Below are 27,437 nucleotides of genomic sequence, written 5' to 3'. Positions count from 1 at the left end.
TATAAGCTACAAAGTACCAATTAGCTATTGTTTAAGGGTCCTCGTCGGAAGACCGTCCATCAAAGAAACAATCATTACAATATTCTGATAAAATAAGCTGATTACATCAGATTAAACCAGCTGTAGGATTACGTTTCATTTTCCTATGGGTAACTGCATAATCGGAGCTAGCTACAACTACTTAAATATTTCAGGTGGTAATGAAAACTGAGTAACATTTTAAAACTTCTATTACATCCGTACATCGTTTAAATAATTGTACTATCGAAATTATTGTTTTTAATATCACATCTTATAAATGTAATGGTTTTATTTAAATTATATTTTTTAAAACAAATTACAGAACTTTTGAAATCATATGTTATCTTTGAACTTAAGCCATTAATCCTTATATTATATTATTATACAACCAATGGAACTATAATAAAACATTTTATGTGATTTAGTTTTGATTAACTAACGTTGATTAGGAATATTATAAACTCACATAAAAAAAGTAACATGATTCCAAGCAATGGTAGATATTATAATTAGTAAATATACTAATGTTACTTAAATTATTATACAGAATCGAGTATATTAAATTATGCAATTGGCGTCAATATTATTTCATTGTTGCAAATGATTCAATGTCTAAAAGAAGAAAAAATTTAAAAAATATGTAATATCATAATATTATTATAAGTATGCAACACAGAATAATTCATTCGATAAACAACAGTCAACGTTCGTTTCGCACTTAAGTTAATTTTTGAAATTTTCCAAAAAATATTTTTACAAGCTGCACCTGTAAAGTTGTAACACTAAATTACATGTACTTACTAATATAGAATCGTTAAAATACGAATATAAAGATAGGTACCTAATAAAAAATATTGTTAAAGCCTATTTTTCGATTTTTTCTGACTGCTATAGAGGAACCACTTCACATTGCTATCACTGCCCATCTACACAGAAAACAGTATAGCTTATTATAACAAATTAAATAAGTAGCCACTCGTCATAAATTAACTGTATCAGTATATCTAATGTCAGTATCGTTAACATATAATGCCAAAATGTAAACAATTATTTAGTAAATTATATCGTTTGTAAAAAATAATGTTTTGCGCTATTTTATTAGAAGAAATCCGTAAACTGTGGGGGGAGGCGTTTTGAGCTCTGACCCCTACGACATAGGTCTTAACACGTAGAGGTGTATTAGACCGCGGGTAGGAGAGTATTAATTATTTTTCATTGTCACCCCTAATATTATTTCATATCAATGGCATATAAACAATGTCTTCAGACTGGCACAAACATATAAACACATAATAAATTGTAAAACGTGTGATACGTTCGCCGCTCCGCTCAGAGTCTAAAATAAACATACTCGATCAATCATAATTATTATTTATCTTTAAGTAGTATGAATAAATGTATTTTTATTTTTTAATCGACGTACCGAGACGTGTACAGTATACAATTGTAGGCCACAACGCCGTTTAATCTCAAAAAAACTATGTTTTACAGTAATAGTTGTAATTAACTGTTGTACTTGTATATGAAACAACAGTGGATAATTTGTTTCATTTTACCGAATAACCCTGAGTTCGTGTAGTATACTTTTTTCCTGAGTTTTCCCGTTTTATAATCAATGACCATCAACTGCATATCCGGCAATACTGCACGGAATGATTATTTATGTCATTATTATAATATTTAACACGCATTCACATGCATTCATTGAATTCGCCCAGCGTGACTAACATATACGTAGGTACATTGTCATTACAGTTGTCCATATAAGTCCTAAACAGTTAATTTATATTTTTAAAAATATTTTACTGCGCTTTAATGCTATAATACACGACGTATTGAAATAATATTCACTGTAAAAAGTTCAAGGAAATAAATTTAAAAAACATAGTAAATTCTGGTTAGCCTGATTGCAGAAGTACCTACTAGCTATTATCATTAATTCACTAGCAAAAAAGTCGAGGAAATCAGCAACTAAATTCTAAACGATGAATTCTTCTCATACCAAAATTTGTTTATCCGATTAATATACCGATAAGGTACCTACCTACCTACCTAGTACCTACTTATATATACGCAGTTACTTTTATCAAACCGTTAATATATAAAATCAAATTTTGATTTATACCTGCCTACAGAAAAATATAAAATCCCTACTCTTGTTGTATTTTATCTATCTGACCGCCCCCAAAAAAGTTGTCACGAACCACAGTTATAATACTACAGTTATATAGCATAATTAATCTGGTATTATAGGTTATTTACAGTTAAATTTTAATGTATTATTTTTTAACATCACGGTCATTACTATCTTTTCATTATTTTTTTTTTTTATTTAAGATAATTTTTAATAGTAGAAACGAAAATTGTATACCACGTAGCACCTTGCATTCTATATTTTAACACAAATAATGTGTTCTAGTGAATTTGTAGAGAAACCTGAAAATTCAACACGCTCACTATGTATTGTGCTTATTCTTAAATTTGTATTGAGTAATTAGTGTAGTACACTTGTAATAACATACTGTTATTGTATATTATAATATTGTTTTGCAGTCATATCTAATATTATTTTATTTTATTTCCTACAATAAACCCTTTAGTTTTAGCTGAAGGTTGACTTCTATACATTTTATAATTAAAACTAAAATTGTTGACGCTTGGGTGCACACGTACCTGCTTGTACCGCATGTTTTACTGTTCACTACAATACTAAGACTTGACATATTAGTAGATCAGAAATTATAAGCTATGACAATTGACAAGAACTATAAATTATCATTGATTAAAATAATATAAAATTATAAAAATATTTATCGTATACGATGGCCTAAATGCCAATTGTAAATTTTATTTTTAATTTTTATTGTGAATTATCTTTCCTGGTTGATTAAAAAAACAACTTAATTTATACAAAATACATTTAAGTTTTTGTATGATATGAATATTTAGGCCAGTCAATGAGTGGCTAGCAAATTTAAACAAACTGTACTAATTAAAACAAAATAATTTTCTGTACAATATTTCGAATAAGTATAATATTACTTAGTACCATCTGTAAACAATTAATATTATCTAGATGAATTATAGAAATATCTCTTTGAGAAAATACATGTTATCGTAAGCAGAGAATACTTTTTTTACGTGGATTTAGTTATATACATAATAGATATAGGTAGAAGTCAGTAAAACTCAAACGCGGTAGGAAGTTTTTTTTTTAAAAAATTGATTAGAATGCAACTCTGTTAGTTTACTGTACAAATTAGTTTAATAAAGACATAGTTGTTATGCGACTTGTCAGTTCATGTATATTTTGATTTTAATCTTTCCACCGAGAGAATAAATTATTGTAAAATATATTTATAACTTGAATATAGGTACTATAAACACTTTATAGTCATCTATTTATGTAATACGCATTAGGTTTAATGTATCGAAATTACGTAAGTAAATATTATCAGTTCTACTAAAGAATATAATATATTAATACGTACAATGATAGCTATAAAATGCTATTAAATATTTATCGAACACTAATGTAAAAATATATTACTTTATACACACAGGTGGTTACGGGTAAGTTTGATCAAGAGAACGCGATGTATATACGCTACGTCTTACAAATTAACAAGTACACAACATGGCAAATGTATGTTCAGCAAAACCAATTGTGTATTAGATTTGATATTGGAGTGAATTGACTTAAAATCAAAAGTCGGTTTATTTTGATATTTTATTTTTTCAGTGATGAGTACTGAGTTTTAGATTCTGAGCGGAGCGAGGAATGTAACGGTTTTACAATGATGTATATTTTTTTTTCTTTTCTATTCTGTAAAAACATTTTCTCCCTATTCATAATTCAATAATTCTCCCGTATTTTTCTCTAAATTTGCTCAAAAGTATCAAGTGTAGCTAGTTTTTTTTTTTGTAGTTGTGTGCACAATGACTAGTTGAAATAATGCTTTGATTTTTAACTTAAGTATCTTGTTTGATGGGAAAGTGAATAAAGTTGGTGCAATGGGGAAGTTAAAATCCCCAGTAGTTTTCAAAAGTCCCGGGCAAAACAAAAAAAAATTAAGGAAAAACGGGATTTTTTACCCAAAATCAATTTTTGACAAAGTCGATTTAGGTTTTTGGTGTAACTTTAAAACAAATGACCGTATATACATGATTTTCACTGGTTGTTTACACCATACAACTTTCAAAATATTTTGACTTGTTTAGAGCTGTTTACGGACATATTCAGTTTCCAATTTTTTTAGTTTTTTTTTCTATAAATGTCAATAAAATTTTATTTGTTGGGTCAAAAAGCTTGAAAATTTATTCAAGGCTTCTAATATATTGTTTAAATTATGGTTAACAAATATTTAAAATACAAATTCACAATTTTTTTTATAAGCATTTAAAGTTCAAATGTTGACAAAATTTATCAAATTGAAAATCTAAAAATGATTTTGAAATTAAATATTCATAAAATGTTCAACTTTTATGGCTAAGGATTAAACATTTAAAACAAGGTACCACGTAAGTAGTTATTGTGTAACCAAAAAATATAAAAAAAATATTGTTCAAAATTGGACGAAATTAGATATTTAAACGAAGAACGATTTTATTTTTATTTTTTTTTAACAATTTTTTTGTGTGTACTTGAAACTTCTAAAGTATATTATTATACACAAATAATATTAATTCAACTTACCGGCTACCGTATTATTAGAAATAATAATATAAAATATTTAATAACATAACATAAGAATAATATATCCTTGGCTGACAAACCGTTTCCGCTCAGAATCGTTTTTCGTATACATTTTATATTATATCATTAAACTCAAATTTAACACCATCCATAACAGTAACCCACTTGTAACTTACTGAACATCAGAGTGACATCCACTTATTTTTACCTTTAAGTTTGATAGTAGGTCAATTCACTCTAATATTAAAGTTGACAACACTATATTATAATATATCCAATTGGTTTCACTGAACACTTATTGAAATCGGCCAGCCGTGGGTGAATATTCTTGCCGGTATTAATTAAAAATATAGGATGTCTTAATTTGTCCTCATGTAAGTTTAACATTATCATTCGTCGGAGGGGGTAATTTGCCGATTGCGGTGATCAACCTAATTGTTTAATTCTAAAATAATACGAGTATTATTATAATACATTATACATAGATGTAATTACTTACCCAGCTGTCTCCGTATCATGCAATTGTATTTAACAGCTATAATTTCTGTGTTGGTCGCTACTTATATAACATTATGACGTATGTTTCGGTTTCCACGAGATAAAAAACAATAATATAATATTCTGAGCAGAGTTTTTACTTTGCCCGGGCATTGTCAACATTTTTCAATAATCTTCTTCATCGAAACGTCGGCGTAATGGTTCGAAACGCATTTGTTGTACAGAAGTAGTAACTGCGAATTTTACTCACCTGCAAAACCGAGTAAGTATCTAATATCTATAATATAAAGGTGTGACGAGGTTGACATTGATTTAAAAGACGAGTGTTTAACGATGTTCGGTCCGAAAACGTGGTCATTGCACACAATATGTATGAATAAAACGACGAAGGTAATTTTTCCGGCTAGTCATCGCCCCGTGAGAAATGTATTGCCCTTGCCAAACGTACGATACTTAGATAGGTGCGCACTTGCTAAAATATTATATAATATATGATTGATATCAATACGTTTTTTTTACAGTCTGCCACGTGATGATAAAAACCCATAGGTATATTATAATATTATTATAATATATTTTATAATACGTCACACATTATATGTATAGGTATTACCTACGTCTTATTCACGAGCTACTACGAAAAGCGTACTTACCTATACGTTTATGTTTGACCGTAGATAGTATAATTCTATAATTTCAATTAAATACCTCCGTTTTACCCACTGACTGATTCGACGACAAAAAAAATAAATAAGTGATCATGACATACAAATTATACTTATTTTAAATCTAGAAACCTGGATTTGATAACTGTTAAAACGTCAGACGCATAAAACTATAAAATTCAACATTATCATGATATAGTATTGATATTAATTGAAAATATACCTACAAAGATTAATAATAATAAATAGCTACGAGAAATGTATAAAAAAAAGTTTAATGTATTCACTATTCATAATTCATATTACAAGTGTACAGTTATATAACTATTGTCTATAGAAACATAGTACAGACAATTGTTCAAATATTACTTAAAATGTATGTATATATATATTATACATATAAAAAAAAACAATGATCGAGCACCAATTTTTATTTTTTTTTAAGGAGCTTTAAATAGGCAATTAAAAGGATTTACGTATTACAAATATTTAAATGAATTTATAAAGTAATTTACAAGTAATCTCGTGTTAACATAGCACTATATTGTTTTATTGAATATTAATATATTTGTATAATGAGTAAAGGAGAACCTTCATATATAATTTTTATTTTTTTAGGTAGGTAATTTAAAACGACAAATTTATAATATAATTCAACAAAAACCTTAAAAACTAACAAATGTTTACAGATTAATTGTTTAAAATTGAATTACTCAATCGCAGAAATAAAAACGTTACAATGCATAAAACATTTTTTTTGTTCTTAAATATCTATGTATAGTATAAAATATGGTGACTATTTTCTTGGAGGTATTGCAGGTTCGCAAGTACGAGCGGAGGATTTATAAGTGAAGTAATGGCCCATGGTGCCCGATGGATATTACACCTCCCAAAGTTTACAAAATCAAAATAGAGTTTTTAAATCATCTACGATTTAATTTAATGTCAACAAGTTTGTTTATTATCACTTATATATATCTTATTAAACAAAATTAAATTTTAATATATCTGGTAATATAATAATAATATACAAATCTATACAGTTTTCAAATTACTATTCTAAAACTGTGATTCTTTTCTATGTATTTTATACTAAATAAACTTATAAGTTACAGTAAAGAGTTGTTACTAAACTACTGAACTACTAATTTAACATTCGTACTTCGGAGTCCGTATAAAAAAATAAGGTCAAAACTATATTAACTGTCTTAAATCTATGTTGTTTAACCGAACCAATATAGTTCAATTATTTTTAATACCTCGCGGTGAAAATATATTATGAAACATAATTATGATGTAAAATTATGTATAAGCTTGAATATTTATATATTTATGTATATTTACATGTACAAAGATGGGTAACTTAAAATTTAGATATTTAAGTCAGTCAGGAAAAATTAGGAAAGCTGTATTTTATGTCTATAAGACAATATACTACAAATAGTATAACATTATATAACTCGCCTGACTAAATTATTATTAACAGTATATATATTATTATATTCTACAATATTTTTATTTGGGTCAGTGGGGTCGTCATTTAGACGCCTGCAGGTGACTTTATTTATGACTACAAGTATAATACACTAATTCACATCAAGGAAAACAATGGTCATATTTTCAAGGTAAATTGTACCACAACCTAACGCTGAATTCCCCATACGCGGGAAAACATTAAACGTATACGAAAATATTTTGTTTTCAACCATGACGATACCAACTTACAGGCGAAAATTAAAAATCATAATATGGACATTAAGTTACTGATTTTCAAACAGAGTTATTGTACAGTTAATTTGCACGGACGTCTTAACTTATGTACACATATTACACACGGAACGAATGAACGAAGTTGTGACTTCATGACATTAGGAATAAAAAAATACTCAATAATATATTGTTATAATCGTCAAGATTATTTGCCTTTGGTAGTTCCTTCTTCCATCTGGAATGCGATGTTGTCCAATCCTAGACTTGAAAATTGTCCCGAACCTCTGTGAGTCTGTGTCCGTCTATCTAATATAGTTTTCAAGTCGAAGTCGTGCGAGGATATCCTGAAGTCCAAACTATTTTTTTTCTTCAACGCCTCAGATTTCTTTTTTTCGTCTCTGATCTCTGCTTCTTTTTCTCTCCGTTCCTTTTTATGTTCATTGTACATCCATCTATTATATACACACACACACACACACATATATATTATATATAAATAATTATGGGTAATAAAGTTAATAATCGATTTATCTAACAGTTAGGTTGACGTTTTCTAATCAAATTATATTGTTAGCTATAAGTGTATCAAAGCCCATATTGAAACCCAAAATTAATTATTATTAAAATCATATTTTTTTATAAAACCGGGAAGGCTGCTCTATTGTCAATTTTATGCCTCCTTCGTCATTGAGTAGGTCACTGTAAGACACACATGGTCACATGTCGATACTTGGTTGTGCCCTTCCCCCCCTTGGAAATGGGAAAAAACAACCCTGTTCTTACTCCTGTTTGAACATTGCAATATTGGCCTTCTTGATGTTTATAATTACTCACGTATAGGACCCAGGGGCGTACCCTACACCTGCCTACTCTTAATCCGGGCCTAAGCGTGAACCAAAGAATAACAAACATAACATATTATACAGTGTACTCTCGGTGACTCGAACCTTGATAACTCAAAATTCTCGACATCTCGAACAAATAAAATTCCCCTTCAAATAACAATAACATATTAAGATTTTGATAACTCGAAATTTTTAGTACCTAAGTCGATTTTTTTTCCCCCGTGAAATTCGAGTTACCGAGAGTACACTGTATTAACAAAACAATTTAAACTAACTTATTATTGAAACTTATGATAAATATTAATTAAGTATTTGTTTTTTAAAAACATATTTTATAGATAAACACGATGTAGGACATAAATTATACTAACAGAAATATGAGAGCAGCAGGAGCAGTTAATGCGCCACCAAGTAAGAAAAACGCTCCAGGAACCGTCTTCAGCGTGGCCTTGTATACAGCGCTGTACATTGGTCCATAAATTAGGGGCACCAGAGCTTCACATACGCCAAAAAGCGAGTTTACCTTTCCTGAAAGTATTTATGTACGATTAGATACAAAAAATTCGATTTTAAAATAACCATTGCATACCTAGTTCATCGGGTGGTACGAGCTTGGAAATAATCGATCTCATGGCGATAAATGATGTGCCGTTTACAATATCAACAAGTGGTGCTGTAAAAATAATATTTTTTTATCACGGGTTTTTATTTTTACATTTTAACAAATAATTAAGAAACGTTTTGTTTTGACACTTGTATATAAATATAAAATATTATGGTAAATAACTGTTAATCAAGTTATTATTTTATTATTCTCATAAAAAGTTTTTATCTCTCGGAAGCATGCAATATAATACGAATCAATTACAATTAACTTAACTATTCTTAAGATGATTGATTGTGTCCGTCTTGCAAGTTGCAAGTGCGTGATACTGCAAATTTACGCTCAGCAGCTCACGTTTAGCATCGTTAGTTTTAATATTAGAGTGAATTGACCAGTAATCAAACTTAAAAAGGTAACAACAGCTTATTTGTGTAAGTGAGTAGGTTTTTTACGATATCTATTTCAATTTTTTAGGAGAGTTATGACTTATGAGTTATGAGTATGATGAATATTGCAATCTAAAAATTAAAATATCGTAAAACACCGACGTATAAATTTAAAATACAGATAATATTCTTACCTTTAAGTTTGACAATAGGTCAATTCACACTAATTTTGAAACTAACGAAGTTAAACGTGGTCTGCCCAATGTAAATTTGCTATGTTACGCACTTGTTAGTTAGAGACAACAAAATGCTGGTCTGGACGTATGACGTACTCTTAATAAATAATTTTGAACGAGTTATGAAATTTATTTTTTTTATAAAAACCAAAATGAAATTTAACATACCTGGGCCTTTACTTTGATGAATACAACTCACTAAGTATTTATCGAGTTGAATTAAGCATACTTGTCAATATAATACTATTGTATTTCTTATGGTTTTCTTACCTTAAAATCTAATTTTAGAGCTACGAGATTATACGACTGACAAATTATTATGAACATTATAGGACAATTATTATTATAATAGATACCTATTTATTTAATTTTCACATTACAAAATGTGTATGGGTTGTAAATAATATTGTTATAGGTACGTATTATTTTTTATACGTACCTACACATAATAATATTATATTCGATTTTTAGAATCTTATAACAGTTTCGTCGTAGCATTAAGTCGGTTATTTTTCAGCGAGTGGTAAATTAGTACCTACTTCCATTTTTATTAAATTTTTTATTGCAATATCACCAACCCAAATAAAATACGAAATCCGTTGTGGCAAACGCGTAAACGAATCCGGCCAATATTTTGCTCATGCATGATATTACTCCAATCAAGGCGTCGTCGATTTGCAGCATGTGACTGAACACTCCAACCGAAAACATTGTACCTGTTTTGATAAAAAATGAAAAAAACAATACACGAATATATTATTACTAAAGTATAAACAATAAAAATATTGAAAAAAACTTGAAACCATAATTGATGTATACATTTTGACGTACCTACAAGATTAGTAATCATTGAATACGTGGAAAACATACTGTAGTTCACTTCGTCCCAATTGAATCTTACACGTGTAAACAGATACATCACAGACATTTCACCTGCAAAATATTATGTTATAATTTATACGTTGAACTGTTGAATCACAAGTACCTACCTATATATTTACTCTGTGTACGATATAATATAAATTTATCTAATTACAAATAATATACAACACTCATAATATTTCACAATGTCTAAAACTTCACGGAGTTCAATAAGTTAATAGTAATACGATGAATTAATATTTGAATAAACTATGAAGAGCTTCATTTTTTTATGCGAATAAATTTTAAAGAAATATTTATTTCTTTACATGTTATGTTAGAATTTATAGTCCATGGTCAACGTCTGTCGTATTATCCAAGATTATACTTGGCTCTTATTTGAATACAGAATAAATATCAGGGCAACTGAGAAACTGAGTTATAACTTATACAGTTGTATTAGTTATATAGCTAATAAGTATAATTAATATAAATTATTTGTATGCGTAATTTAATTCTAATTAAATTACATTTACCTACTCGAATAGAGAAAAAATGTTTTTCTATGTGATTGATATTATAAAACATAATTTATCATAAGTAATAATTATTTAAAACCATTTATATATTAACAGACAGCGATGAGTATTTTAATTGTAAGTTATAAATTTAAAAAAAAACTAAAAAGCTTTGTTACGGAGTCGAAGGACATAGTGATTAAAACAATTATGTTGTTAAAATTTTAATTTTTGCTTGCCATTGTTTTTCTTACTTTTCTCCTCTAGCGGGAATTTTTCTATTTGAAAAATAACCATAATGATGGTGTATATAGAAGCTATAATATTATCATAATTGTGTACATTTGACTTATAAAATAACCTCCAAATAATTGCGCACAATTCCATTAGATTAATATTTATAGCTAATATAGGTAGGTAGATACAATGGAAATGTAAAATAAGGTTTAATGAAAAAAGTCAAAAATTTGTATAACATTTTTAAATTATACTTACTGTATTACTAGATTATAGTATAATTCTTGAGTAAAACTACAAAATGTCGGGTCCGCATAAGAACTATGTGGATAAGTAGTTTTTTAATTTGAATAAAACTCAGTACTGTAGTACAATTTATTATGTATTTTAGGGGTTATCCGAGAGAGAAACATAAATTTGTATTAAAAAAACACGTAAGTGTTATATGAAGCATAGACGGTAGCGTTGATTAGACATGCATTTCATTTGTATTTCATATAGGAGTGGTAAATTTTGCGTATAGGTTATGTTTTACACAATTTATATCCGGCATAGTATACAACGTCATTTTTATGCTTATCAAATCAACCTAATCAAACAATCTATTATCAAGCCGTCAGCTTTACAAATTCCAAGGTCGATTTAACGAGTGAAAAATGAAAATAAATTGTTCTATCAATATAAAAAATAACCATAATAATACTTCAAGCATATCAATTTTTTTTTACTTGGATTTACTAACCGTGCAAAGGGCCCATTACGACGATGACGACAACCATCAAAGCAATAATTCTTAGTCTTCGGTTGTACTGTCCTTCTTTAAATGTCACTCGGACGGCCTCTTTAATATGGCTCAGGCTGAAAAAGTCCTTGAGGAAATCCACACAGGACGTTTCCCTCGGTGGCTCTTTACTCTCAATACTTATCTCTGGTTTCGTCTCCTTGATGAAGACCATGCCATACACAAAAGCAAATATGTACAATACTGTGGCTATGATGTATACGCCATAAAATCCGAGTTCTCGGAACAGTACACCAGATAACGCGGTACCGATGGGCACACCCACAGAACAGAAAACGTTCACTATACCGATTCTCAACGTTCGCATTTTCACCTGAAAAATCAAAACGAACGAATTAGAAAAAAGGGTTGCCATTTCAAATGCGAATCTGTGCAGTAGAGACATATTTTGTACGCGCTTTCTTATAGAAACGAGTGAATAAACGCGGATTATAAATAACTCCACGAGGAAATGACCACTCCACGTGATTTACGTCTTATATTATCATGACAGTATTCATATCACAAATAGTACTCATCGGTTAGGTTAGGTTATAGCTCAAAAGTATAGTATATAGGCACTTGTTTTTTTTATACTAACCGTAGTCACGTCTCCGACGTAGCTGAACACGGCCATGAACATGGTCATCCATCCGCCAGTCATAGCTGGCGGTACGGACTCCACGAGCCCGGCCACCTCCATCGGGAGATCGTAAAAGTAGTAAGTACAGACCAACAGGCCAATGCTGGTGAGGAATTCACCGATGATTGGTATCAGCATGCACGGTTTGCGCTTGTGGTTCCGGTCGCTCCACGACCCGATGAATATTATTAGAACCGACGGTATACTGCTCTGCACGATCGTCTTCCATATTATCATGTCGGCCACCAGTTCTTGAACCACCACCTCATCCTCCCTCGTGTAGTTATTCATCGTCCGACTCTCCAGCGCCGAGCACGTGGAGTTGTCCAGCCGGAGGTTCACCCGGCACGCCTTCTGCAAGTTCAGATTCTGCGTGGCGAGCGACGCCAACACGCTGGACACTATATAGCATCCCAACATCGGCTCCACCGTACAATGTTTCAGCATGAATTTGGCTTTTGACATGATGCTCATGGCCTGCCATGATTCGTGGTTGTCTTCTGGTGGCGACGACTTCTCGCGTTTTACCCCACTAGTATCGTAGGTCATTGTGTTTTCGGGGTTGTCTGTGACAGTGATTAAACGCAGCTATGAGTTAAATCGAATATGTCCGAAAGAAAAGTACACTTGGATTCTGGTTCAAACATGTCGTCCGAATATCTAAAACCAAACATAATTTAAGTTGAAACAATTGCTAAATACCCATTAGTCATTATTCATTACTCATCGTTAAAACAATTGTTGGAGATTCACATTTTACCTACATTTGTTTTAAAAATTAAACAAAATCACGTTTAAAATTAAAACATAGATACCAGATGTTACTTAGTTGGATAGAAAAAATCTATGAATATAATGCAGGGGATACTTACCAACAATGTCATATTTAAATATTTTTAAAGTTATTCATATTTAGAAAGCTGAACTTTATGAAAATAATGGAACGTTTACAAAGACTAAAGATCAATCGACCTTTTTCTTCATGTAGTTAATTTTTAAGCGTTTTTGTGTCAAGACCATAATGCCTAGGAGAAAATTCTTTGCCGAGTAATTATAAAGTACTATAAGGAAGAACTATTGTAACGGCATTGAGATTAAAAACACCACAAAAATATCATCGACAACATAATTATTTGAGGTTTAGAGACAATAATAAAAACGATAGGGAAAATACAACAACAAATTGCTATGAACCGACGTGATAGGTTTGTGGTGATACTTAATTAAAATCGGGCGGGTCAATGGTCCACAGCAGTAACTTATAAACATTAAACAATGACCCTATGACACACTTTGTGTAACGCCATTAAGGTGACAAGCTATCTTGTATATAATAATGATCATTATTTTTTCTCTCTCCGTCTCTTTCACTCTTCATTACGCTCTCTCCGTCTATTTTTGTATCTCCGATCACGTAAACGTCTTAAGTTTTATTTATTTTTTATTAAATAACGTATACTTAATAGCACGTAGAGAAATAACCGGATAAATCATGGTGACCTTTAATGATCGTGATATCATTACACAATAACGAAGTTAGCCATATTAATACGAAACAATAATCCGACGATTTGTGAATACAGAAGCGCAATTATTAGGATTTATTTTCTGAGATAACCCCCTGAATATGAACCATATTGATCAATTGAAAAACTATACCGTTTATTAGTTGTCATTATTAAACAATCAAAAACAATATATGTATGATCAGAATATTTTTAATTTTAAAAATTTTAATAGTATAATAACGTCATTCTAGACTCTAGAACTAAAAAAATAGTTACGATTTTAAATTGATCCTTATTCGTTAATCTTTTTTCTCATCAAGAGAACATTACACTTGCGTTTATTGTTTCTGTCTTACAAGCCCGCAACATAGATAATTTACGTTTAGCAGTTCACGTTTAGTTTCGTTGGTTTTAATATTAAGATTAAATCAATCAACTATCAAATTTAAAGCTAACTCAATTCTCCTCTCTTTCTCTTAAAGGATTTTTCAATGTCTTTACTAAAAAGCTAGTCATACATTTGTAAAATATAATAGAAAGTAAAACAGTAAAAAATATTGCTTAATGTTCATAACTCGCTTTGAAATGAAACATAAAAATCAATCACCAAGAGACCACAGATAATGTTCTTACCTTTAAATTTGACAATTGGTAGATTCCTCTTAAAATTTAAAATTAATAAAATTAAGTGAACCACTGTACGTACATTTGGAGTGTACAAGATATGAGCACATGACTTGTACTCGTATGCACTTGTAAAATGGAGACAATGGTAGTTGGAGCGTACCCAAATGTTTATTTTTTTTTTCAAATCGCTATCAGTTATTGACACTATATTATATTGCATACCTGGAAAATTAATAATTTTAATTGAAAAAAAAACATTTTGTGGAGATAATAACCTCCCCCTCCCTGCCAGTAATGCCACTGTATTGATTAGTGAGTTATGTTCACATATTACATACATATTACATATATGTGATAGATAAAATATTATACTTTCAAAAATCGGGACATGGAATAAATGTAATTCATTAATAGTTGGACATTTTAAAGTACCTATTTATATATTTTATAATTGTTATCAATAATTAGAGTAGGCACCTCTTTATTAGCTTTTAGTTTTAAACGATTAAACGAACATAATTTAAGATTTGCACTTGACAAATTAATACAAAATAATACAACTATAAATAACTAAACTATAATTCACTGAACTAAAAATAAAAAATTTAATTAAAATTATATTAACCTTGAGTTTTGAACCATGCCATACGCCCAGACCCTGTACCTACCACAACATAATGTATTCACTATTTGAATGTTGTACCTGTTTTTAAATCAAACCGTATAAAAACAGAAAGTAACAAAATATATTTAATACATAAATGTTTTTACGGCAGTAGTTTTTTATTTTTTTATAACCTTCTTAGGATGGTTTGACTAATTGTATATTCTCTTTGTACCAGGAATTTGTTTAATGTACAGTGGTTTACTGTTGAATTTTATTTAACTATAGTTAGTATAACATAAATTAGCAATAAAAAAAAATTATAGGTAAGAGGTATATATTTTATCTAAACAAATATTTTTTTAAAAATGAAATGCAAGAATTTATTTTTTAGAATGTCTAGACACAAGTCAAATAAAATATAGTCGTTGTGCGTTTAGTTGTGTATAGTTCAGTATTATAAGCCTATTTAAGATGATAATTTAATTAATAAGTGATAGTAGTGATACCTATAAATATTAAAATATTATATATAAATTATTATGTAATTACTCGAAACGCAAAGCAGGTGCTCAGAGGATATACTTATTATTCTTCTATTCAACCAATTTTCTTATGATCGCAGTGTTAACAATAGTAGTTAATAACATAATAACAATACAGATGTACCTAATACATATTACATAATAATATAACAAAATATATAGGTAAACAATAACGGTATGGTATTACTATAACTATTATTATTCTTAAATAAAAACTTCAAATCGGTTAAATTAAAACTATGTTGGAAATACGCTTTTATCTGATTATTGTATCGATTGAATAATTCGAGATTTATATACATAACAATATAGTAGTACATTGGATAATGTACATTACAGAAGCTACATTAGAGGCTAAAGTTTATAGTTAAGTAAAATAAATCATATGTTCCTAGAACCTTGTAATTATACGTTTGAAGATTTTTACAGATTAAATACTTTCAAAACATTTTGGAAAAATACGCGTATTGTTACTACCCATATAATGGGTACCTGCCATATTGTGGTACCATGTACAAACACCATTAGGCCCGAGCACAACACGACCAGTCTAAAAATACCCATTGCTTATATTTATATATTATGCGGATTGTGTTTGTTCATTGTCACCACAATAAAATATAATTATAATATCACTATACCTACGAGCAATTAATAAATATCGAGTCTTATTATCGTGTACGATAAGTAAAAGTAATTAGGCGCATACGGTGTTTGTTGTGGTTAGTGGTCGTGAGGAGATTGCAACCACCACATTGACCTACAAGTAATATTAGTAACAGTGTTGTGCACATTGAACATTTATAATGTTATGCTGCTCACAGTATCATCGGTATTATGTACCTTCGTCACAATAATATTGTTGTTGTTGATAGAAACCGCTTATTATACAACTACTACAGCTGGTATTGTAGAGGTCTACGCGTTAAGTTTGACATAATTATCCCTTCACAGAAATTGCACTTTTATAATAAATGTCATATTATGGCGAGCCCAGATGTTTTTCAAATCATTTATAATATACTAGACAGTAGACAGTGTTGATAATATTTGATAGACACTACTATAATATTTATAATAAGCGTTAGGAGTTATACGTATCTATATTATACTAATTTAAAATAACTTTATAATGTACATTTGTAATGCATTATGTAAATACCTTCTTGTTACCAATTTATCATAAAGTGGAATAAAATATGTAAGACCTTAAACGGCTAAATATTTTAATTTTATTATAAAAAATATCTTTTTAATGAATATTATTATCCAAAGAACTCGTTGCTCACTCGTTTATTAATATTAATTTTTCTCATATTATTGAACTGACTTCTTACCAAGTACCTATATTGTTTTAAATAACTGTTTATAATCTATAAATTCTACAGACCGGTACCTAACAACGTGCATTTTTTTTATTACAACTGTGTAAATAATAATATAACATAGTTCAACTAGTTCAAGGCTTGATGATCCGGCAATTAGTGTACTATAATATGTTGTGTGCGATATGCGAATCATATTATTATATAAACCCGAACAACTAAATTTATGTTTTAAAACAAGAAAATATTTACCCATCTCGTTAATTAAGAATATCATATTATGGTAACACTTTTTAATTGTGTCGCTCGATCATAAGAGTACTACATAATATGTTACAGTTGGTATACTTAAATATGTATATTTGCCAAAACCAATGAAAATAAAATTAATAATTTTACATTATTATAAAGTATTGTTTACTTTGTGATTAGCCTCGTGAACACGACCCAGTACTTCAGCAGCTTGGATTGTCTTTACTCTTAGACAAATTAATACCAATTTGTTTTTTTTATTACGCAAAATTGTCTGTATGAAATACCAACACTATACTTGCTCACCTAAATGCCCGTGTCTCATATTACCTATACTACCAGAATGGATTTGGTTTTTGCAATTTCTACCAATAATATAAGTTTTCCACACAATAGATGCATGCGACTTCCCAATGAAGACGTATCTTTTTCATCTTTATTTGGTTAAATAACAACTATTTTATTTATATTATATTTTTCACATTTTTAGTTTTATTAATGTGTTTACATAATTGGACTTCGTCTGTATTGTAATAAATAAAATTCCCTTGTTAGTAGATAGGTACACTATTAGTTAAGTATTAGTATAGTTCCGTATTATCTTTTCAAATTTTCATTTGAATATCTAAGTTTTGAAAAATTATCAGTGCCTATGTTTTCTTGAAATGTGAATGAAAATAACTCTGTGACTCGTTTGTGAAAATGTTCAAAATTTCAAATGATGCTAATTTTAAAATTAATTTTCCTAAAAATATCGATGTCGTTTAGATGAGTGACGACCAGTTATAGGTACTCACATTATTATTTAGTGTCGTATATAGCCTAAAACAACGTATGTCATTTTAATATTAAACAAAATAAATATAACATGAACCTACCTAATTCTATATAGAATAAGATGATTTAAATCTGTTCTATTAAGAGTAACTCCCTGTTATTTCCATCATGTTTCTATTGTACTATTGTCTTCGAACCATAACTCTATTTTATTATTATTTTGTTTTGCATACATTATGTTATAATGTGCTCATAAAATATCAATTAATCACACAAGTCATAATTTCATGAAAATCTCGGTATCGACCTTCTGTAGAACAAAATTCGTAACACGCGTAGCTACTGTTAAGTTCCTTCACATCATACATTTGATGATATTAGTAGTCACTCGGTGATATATTATATATTTAACACATTGGTCATCGTTGTGCTAAACTCGGTAACCTCGACTCTGCGATTTATCTATAAATAGTTTCCATCGACGAAAATATAGAAAAAGTTGAGGGGGAGAAAGTGGTCAGGCTAAACTCCCACCCCCGCAAAAATTGTGTTCAAACTCAAACCAGAAAATCAACAGTCAAGATCGATATTATGTATTTATGTTCTCGACCAACGCGCATAGTTAATAATATAAACCTCTTCCGAGAAGTAGATGAAAACATTAATGTAAACACACGTATTATTACCTTATTAGTTATTTTTACGTTCTTGGTCGAATGGAACTTTAATATAATGAATACCGTTCATTATACATCATATACCACCGTATAATATTTCAAATAATTATGAGTTCATAGTGTAGCTTGTACTGCAGAGATTTGTCGATGGGCAAAGGGGAGATGATTTTTAAGATAATGTATGTTCTGGTGGTCACACCTTTTTCCTAAACATTTTATTTGGAATCCAAATGACAGTGAAAAACAATTGGTCCATCTGCACATTGCAGAATATAGGTACAACATGTATGCGTCGTATATTATAGTAGCACATCAATATTTTTCCAATTTTATTATAATAGGTACAAATAAATATAAATATATAAATATTATGTGTGTAATTTTGATCAAACTCGTCGATTAGAAACATTGGGTATTTTTATCATCAATGACAACAATATTCTGTCCTTGGCCCCAATCAAATCCTATTCACCAATTTTTTGTGGTCACAAATCACAACATTATAATAATATTATTCCACAGATAATAATACTCATAATTAACTCAAGAGATTTATTCACAATAACTGTGGATTAGTAAAAATTTTTTTTTAAGTTTCGAAGTTTTGTAACTTACCTAATTAAAGTCTTATTATCCTGTATATAGTTTTCAACAAAACGTGTGATATGTTTTATATGTAAATTGAAAAAAAAATGTATGTGTATCAAATACATTATAGAAAAACAGTTACTATATCATTTTATAATAATATACATTATTATTATATGGTAGGTTGTATTAGAACATTTGGAACCTTATGGTCATTTTTATTTAGTCATTTTCAAATAGTTTTATGCAATTGCCGAACCGTTTATTTTTGAAAATACTACATCGGAAAATGTTGCAGTAATTATAGATGAAGTGATGATCAACATTAAAAATAGTTAGTCAAACACTTTCGTTGTCTGTTGGGTTCACGGATGAACCGAGGGCGTTGGTAAGTCTCCCCGAAAACTTCAAGAGAACAAAAACATTTCTTCACAAGAACACACTCGTATATAATATTATTTCATATGAAACAATTCCAAGTAAATTTGCGGAGATTTTGTCGTGTAAAGGATGTCATTACAGACGAGTTATAATTTTTAATTTTTTTTTTTATACGCGCTAAACAACCTTGATAAATAACCACACTCGGTCCCTTTATTAAATTAACTTTGACATCAACCGCTCGACGCCGGTAACTAGTAACGTGGTCCATAATCGCGATGTTTCGGTCGTTAAAGTTGATTTTTGAATTTTTGTTGCAAATACGCGATTGTATTTCCTGTACATGGTAGGTTCACTGTTTTTACATTGACATTTATGTGACAACCTATTAGGTACCCCTGTTAAAAAATATATATATACCAAAACCATATCGTTTTAGAAGTATTAAATACGTAACTATATAAATAATGCCCAAACCATACTGATAAATAATCAAGAATTTTCGATTTGTTACCTAACGATGTGGAGTTTTTTTAATGGGTTAGGTTACAATTTCAACAAACTTTGATAGTAATATAATTAGACGTAGAATGAGTACTTATACATTTTTTTTATTGCTAGCTACTGTTTACTGTACTCGTAATAAATAAACGTTGATAAAAATATCGGTCATTCTGGACGGAATTTACATTAACACAGAGACTCCCGAGGACTTGCGATTCGAAAGTTCTAAGATTATTTTATACCATCATAGTTGTGCACTTGTGACCGTTGTAGTACTGCCGTATACCTAAACTAAATAAAATTATGCAATCAACATTCAATGCGTGTTACATTTCTATTATTGGCAAAAACCTACATCTTCCCGATCACTACAATCTACAGTCCATAAAAGTCGGACGCGATAAATGCAGTAAAACGTTCTTTTTTCAATGCTAGGAAAATAAAGCAACTTGTAACTTATTAGTTTCAACAAACACCTTTGCTAACGATGACGAAAAAGTTACGATTGACATGAAATTTCCTACTTAAAAGTATTAAAAATATACAACCCGACTGTCCCAAGTCCCAACCTATATGAGTACACATTTTGTACGTTTAACAAACATATTTCCGTTCTTTTTGCCCATTTTTGAATACAAATCTTGCACTTTACTATTATTATGTATTTATAACTGTAAATTGTTTAAATTGTAATAAAAAAAAAAAACCCCTAAATCGCTTTGTTGTATAGTAGGTGTCGAGTATCGTTATCGAATAGGTCACTGCAATGTGTTAATATGAATTATATGATAGGTACATCATTACATACAAAAAAACGATTCTGAGCGGAGATCAAAAGTGCCATTCTGCCATCCAATATTACTAAGGAAGTAAATTTTATTAAATATGTATAGTTGATAATGATATAAGTAATTTTTCTAATAACAAATCGCATAGGTACAATATAGGTACAATAATTATTATAATATTATTTATTATTTGAAATAATTAGCTATTAAGGGGATTTGATACTGTGATTTTCTGTTTTGTCTAACATATGCGTGACATAGTATTTAAGACGTGTTTTTGGCCAAACATTCCAATTGATCTATTGAAGTGATAAGAATTCTGAAAACAGATTTGAATTTGTCGTCAAGTCTACTTGAAATCGACTTTCCCACATGTTTTATATTATCCACCAGATTCCTAAAAATGTCATATAAAAAAAAATTGTATTTAAAAATTGTCGTATTTTAATTTTTGGAGAAGTTAAAATCGAAAAATCAAAAACATGGGAAAGTCGATTTCAAATAGACTTGACGACAAAGTCAAATCTTTTTTTAGAATTCTTATTACTTCATTAGATCAATTAGTATGTTTGGCAAAGAACCAGTCTAAAATCCTATGTCGCGTGTATGTTAGACAAAAACAGAAAATTACGGTATCGAATCCCCTTAACAACGACGCATAATATTCGGCGCGTTACTACTACATACTATACATACTCAGCTTAAAACTGTTCATCGTATAAATAGCTTAAAATTAATCTAAATATATTGAAAATTTCATATCGTATATAGTAAATAATAATTAACGTAGTGGTGAAGAGTGTCAAGTCCCTACGTTTAATAATTACCTAGTACGACGAAATAAACTTAAACTTGAACTTCAATCGCTCATACAAACAATGATGTGGCTTTGTGTTAAACTTTTAATTTCCAGTAAAACAAACTTATGAGGAAACGTGATTACATTTTAAAACCAAAAAGGCTCAATAACAAAAACTTTCAAATATCTATAAATAGCACAAATAGGTATTATAATATGAAATATTTTGAAACGACGTACCTATAAAACGTCACGAAATTATAAGACCCCAGCAAAAATATTAGGGGAAAAATTTAAGTTTATACATTAAGTTATTCATTTTTGAATTACACCCAAAAAACTTAAATCTTAATAGATTTTGTCGAAAAATGGTTTAGCTGTTTTCCTTAAATATTTTTTTAGTTTTTCTCGATTATTTTGCAAAATACTGGGTTTTTTTTTTGTTTTGACTTCCCAAAGTAGGTACCAACTAGATTCATTGTGCTACCAGAAACCACTCTCAAAGTTTAAGATCGAAGCATTCTTTCTACTGTAAAAAGTGTCATCTAATATAAAGAAAAATAATAATAACTCATTTCATTGTAAAACCAATACATTCATCGCTCCGCTCAGAAACTAAAACTGTGTCAATTTATTATTGAAACGTCTGACCCACTTGCTTTTCTTCGTCTTAATCATTATATCCGTTCACATTACACAACAGGATAACAAAAACCCTGTGCGGGACTGTATATTAACGGTCTGAAACATATAGGTTCAAAATACAACAGTAAATTTAGAATAAAATTGAATATTATGAGTTTATGTAACGACTTGATGATATCAGTTGACAATTATATTTTAATATTATTTTCGCTATACATCTACTCATTGTAAGGCTATTACCTAACCAATGTAATACTTTATTATTGAATTGACATTTTAAAATACAGTTTGAACAAGTCGCAAGATTATTTTTTATGTAGGTATATGAGAAAAATAAAGATAGTATAACAATTTATATTTATAACATGAAAAGTCTAATTAGTTGTGATTAAAAAAAAAAAATTATTTTTAAGGCGTCATCATATAATAATAAATCGAGATGTTTTTGAATCAATGGCTAAATTGTTTATATTATTATTATCATGTATCACACTTTTATATGTGGTAATACAACTATCTAGTTATTGTTTCATAAACAAAAATGAATGAGAATAATATGCTTGAATAAGCTGCACCGTGTCCATATATATATTTAAACCTGTCAGAACTTAAAAAGTATCAGCTACAATAAATGTACAACCATGAGAATATAACTTATAATAAGGTATGAAAAACGTGTGATTTAATACAATTTGTTTTAATGAATAATCTAATAAAAAATATGTATTCATTAAGTTCAACTTTATATAAAACAAAAAAAACTACACCGAATAAACCAATGTAAATATAATGTTACACTATTCAATTTGAGGTATAAAATATTTTCAGTTAAAAAAAAAAAATCGCAGATAAAGCTGGATAGCGAATTAAAATTAGATTAATTATAACCAGTGTTGCTCGAAATAATTAAATTATTACGCGTTATACTTTTAGGGAAATAACGTGGCTAATCGATTTGAGAAGTACTTTATCAAATATCAATGTAAATGATTCAAATAAATATGTATATGAAATGAATTTGTCAATGTTTATGTAAATTTTTTTTATAATTTTATTACCTTTATACTTACATACATTAAAGTCAATACAATATATTATTATTCATTATTATCGTGTACCTTTTTGCCGACTTTATTTTATTGAAAACGTTTAAAGCGCCAGCCCAGCTGTATCTCATGAACGGAATTCTCAGATAATAAATATTAAATAATACCATAGGTACGTCTCTTATATACTATTTAGGTATAATAGTTGGATTGACGATAATAGTAAAGTGAAAACACTGAACATTAAATTGGCATTCGACAAAAACTCTGGGACAAATTTTCCCCTACTTGCCGTGTAAAATAATAATAACAGTAATATTATTATGTAACCTAACCTAACCTATCTATGTATTATACTGCATCCACGTTGAGATTGCTCGTTCTGCGACGTATTTACAGAACAATTTAAAATTATTGTTCTGTATTGAAAAAATACGATGTCCGCAGCTATCAGCACATTCTTGATCAAATTTTTTCTTGTGCCCAAATTTAATGGATACCTGCTTAATATTAATGTGATATGCGTAGCATCCATTATTCATTTGATAGTTTTGAATTATGGTGATAAAAGTACGTTCACCGGATATAAAATATAACACAATATAATTTAAATCGAATAAAAAAACTTAAACTTAACTTTAAAAAGTATATTAATACAACAATTGCACACAACTTACTACAAGTATAATATATCGCGTTAGTTTCTAATTAGTAATTTATATAATTAAATTTTACAAAGCTGGGAAGAGTTGTCGGTAAATAGTTATAGGAGGTAGGTAGTAATTGGGATTAATACTTTATAAATGATTATGATTTTATTTTGTAATATCAATATTGTATTAAAACATTGTTTGATGATAAATTGTATACTATACTATACCGACTTAATATGAAACATACTAACATACGAAACATAATATGCATACGGTAGTGTAAACCATTAGGCCATTTTATGGGATTTGGATAACAGTGTTTTGTTTTACTTAGCATTACAATGATGAGAATAGTTTTATAATATTAATACAACGAAAAAACATTAATGAATAGTGAAATGATAAACATAAAATATTTAATTTGGAATCTGAAACTGTCTGCATTAGGTACCTACTTATAATAGTTAATCGTGGTTTTAAACAGGAAGAAAAATATTATTGTATTCATACAACTATCGATCGTAAACGTATTGCATTAGTTAATTTGATGGTACGAACGATTTTGACAAGCATCATCTGCATATTTAGAAATGATAACATTATCCAGTGTATATAAACAATAGACGAGGAAATTTTTTTTATTATTTTCGTTAGAGGTCCACATAATTAACTTTTATTGTTCTATTATACTGAATCTGCGAATGTCCCAGAAACAATGTCGTGTTATGACATTCGACTGAAATAATAATATATCGGTTAGAATAACAGTGATAAAAATATTAAAAATAAAAAATTATGCAATAGTCCGCTTGACAATGTGTCGTCGCTATAAATAGGATTTTGTATTTTTAAATAACAATTGTAATTAAAATAAAAGAGTTTTACAAGAAAATGTATTATTTGGTAAATATAGTATAGTATTGTAACTAAAAAATAGACTAGGTCAAATTATTTTTATGCACGTGAAAATGTGACTTACACCCCGGCAATCCTTATAGATCGTATGTTATATATAAACTGTTGTTATAACAAATTTTAGTATATACCTAATAAAATAATGACTAATAAAGAGTTTATACTTTAATAGATATGTTACATATTGTTACATACACTGGTGAATTTATAAAAAGGCCTCGTATAGATCCTCGTATCTCAACAAACACTAAATTGATTGAGGTCTTTATAATAAAAAGAAGTTAAGTTCCGATCTTTAAACCCTACTGAATACGTCTACCTAATACAAGGTTAAAATAATTTATTAATTTTAATACAAAAATAATGTAAGCATAAACTACATAAAACAGATTAGATATCACTTACAAATTAGTTGAATTTATAGACATTTACATTGAACCTACCTATATAGGTACAATATATGAATAAAAATGTTTTTCAGAAAAATTAAATAGACTCACATCAATATACACATAATTATTTACAGTTTCAATTTAGTTTGAAAACTAAAAACCAATTGTCACCATAACAAGATCAACAACTTTTCAAGTCATAATTCTTAGACGCGAGTGATTTCAAATTGTGTATGAACATAAAAACCGTAGCAAGCCAGTGTACCAATCAAAGTAGCGTAGGTACCTTCTGGAACAAGTATGTGCGTTAAAAGTCCGTGAAATCCAAACAAAATATCGTTGATCGTATATTTTAGGTGGACTTTAATAGTATAATATTGTAATGTGTTCATACGGACATTTAATTCAAAAATGAAATTAATGATTTTCACATCCCTATTGTCAATGACCGAGCATCACGGCAATATGCAATTAAAAACCAAATAAAAAACCTTCAAAGACAAATAATGATTATTATTATATTATATGTCTAATTATTGCGACGAAAAAAAAAAAAAAAAACAATATATTATTTACCACCCCTAATACACCATACGTATAAGTGATGATATTAAAACGTAGAGTCATCTTACCTTTCGTCCGAAATCACGACGATCTGCCGGGTACATGGTGCAGTGTAATAATGGATTCCGAAATTTGAAAAAGTCAATCGACTTACGACATGGTTTGAAATCGTCTTCGCCAATCAAACGCCGTAGTGGACACACAACGATGTATTTCTAGGCCACGAGTTGAATCGGTCGAGTCGCAACGAAAATGTCACTTGGTATACAACTATATATTATATTATATTCTATTCGTGGCCGGTGTACAACGATATCAAGTGTTATATTGTATTCCCAGTACGACGTCTCCGCGAAATGTATACGATATCGTATAACTACCGAGCTGGTATAACAGGTGGCTTTTTTAGTATACCCGGTAGCTCATACCGCGGTCGCGTACACGCGAAATATACCAAATTGAAAAAATAACGTGTTGTCACCGGTCATACCGCGGTATGATAATATTAAATCGTGAACGCGTTAATGTTATGTATCGTGTGTGTGTGTGTGTGTGTGCCACGGTCGCCGATCGACGTTCGACTTGTTGCTGCTGTTGCGCGCTATACTATGAAAACAATCGACGAGTGAGTATCCACGAGTTACGAAGGCTGCTAATTTGTCGTTACTCTATAACATAATATACCTATTCGCTGCCCTCTGCTTCCTCCCCACTTCCGACGCGGCGGCGCTTTTTCATTTCGCTCGCAACGACGGGCGGCGGCGGCGCCGCGGTGGAGTGTATAATAATAATGATGATGATGATGATGATGATGATGGTGATGATGATGATGATGATGATGATGATGATAATAATAATAATAATAATGATGATAATAATAATAATAATGATATTATTTTGAATGCTCCGCGGACGAAATCAGAAAATTTCAACTACCGCGCCGCGACGGTCGTAAGCGATACACGACAATATTACAACATGCGTATTATTACACTTGACAGATTCGTCGGCGCAGGCTGTTCAAACTTTGGCGGTGATTTCTGCGTGCTAGCGAACGCCGCGATAGCAGGACCACGACGCAATTACCCGTGTGTGTGTGTGTGTGTGTGTGTGTGTAGGAGGTATAGGGGAAAATTATACGAATAT

The 27,437-nt window shown here is 29.5% G+C and overlaps 1 protein-coding gene across 2 annotated transcripts; it reads right to left on the bottom strand.

Annotated features, from left to right (window-relative positions):
* Positions 1–6,401: 6,401 nt before the first annotated feature.
* On the bottom strand, positions 6,402–27,033 carry LOC132939784 (probable peptidoglycan muropeptide transporter SLC46). Of its 2 annotated transcripts, XM_061007155.1 has the most exons (9): positions 26,360–27,033; positions 14,916–15,058; positions 12,660–13,361; positions 12,020–12,392; positions 10,493–10,594; positions 10,240–10,377; positions 9,025–9,108; positions 8,807–8,963; positions 6,402–8,042 (listed from the first exon to the last, which is right to left on the bottom strand). In XM_061007155.1, exons 3-9 carry the CDS (start codon positions 13,248–13,250, stop codon positions 7,796–7,798), a joined length of 1,692 nt encoding a protein of 563 aa, XP_060863138.1. In that variant the 5' UTR covers positions 13,251–13,361; positions 14,916–15,058; positions 26,360–27,033; the 3' UTR covers positions 6,402–7,795. The 2 variants fall into 2 exon arrangements, with proteins under 2 accessions (XP_060863138.1, XP_060863137.1); XM_061007154.1 differs by lacking the exon at positions 14,916–15,058 and having other exon boundaries at positions 26,360–27,030.
* Between the last annotated feature and the right edge of the window lie 404 nt (positions 27,034–27,437).

The sequence above is a fragment of the Metopolophium dirhodum genome, chromosome 2 (genome assembly GCF_019925205.1).
Source record: "Metopolophium dirhodum isolate CAU chromosome 2, ASM1992520v1, whole genome shotgun sequence".
Taxonomy (NCBI): Eukaryota; Metazoa; Arthropoda; class Insecta; order Hemiptera; family Aphididae; genus Metopolophium; species Metopolophium dirhodum.
Note: the sequence above shows the minus strand (reverse complement) of the source record. Positions and strands in the feature narration are given on the sequence as shown.

Coding starts and splice junctions, on each gene's coding strand:
- LOC132939784 (XM_061007155.1), bottom strand. CDS start 13,250: ATGACCTACGATACTAGTGGGGTAAAACGCGAGAAGTCGTCGCCACCA. Junction 9,109..10,239: donor GGATTTCGTATTTTATTTGG/GTTGGTGATATT, acceptor TTATTTTTACAG/CACCACTTGTTGATATTGTA. Junction 8,043..8,806: donor CCTGCTGCTCTCATATTTCT/GTTAGTATAATT, acceptor TGTATATAATAG/ATGGATGTACAATGAACATA.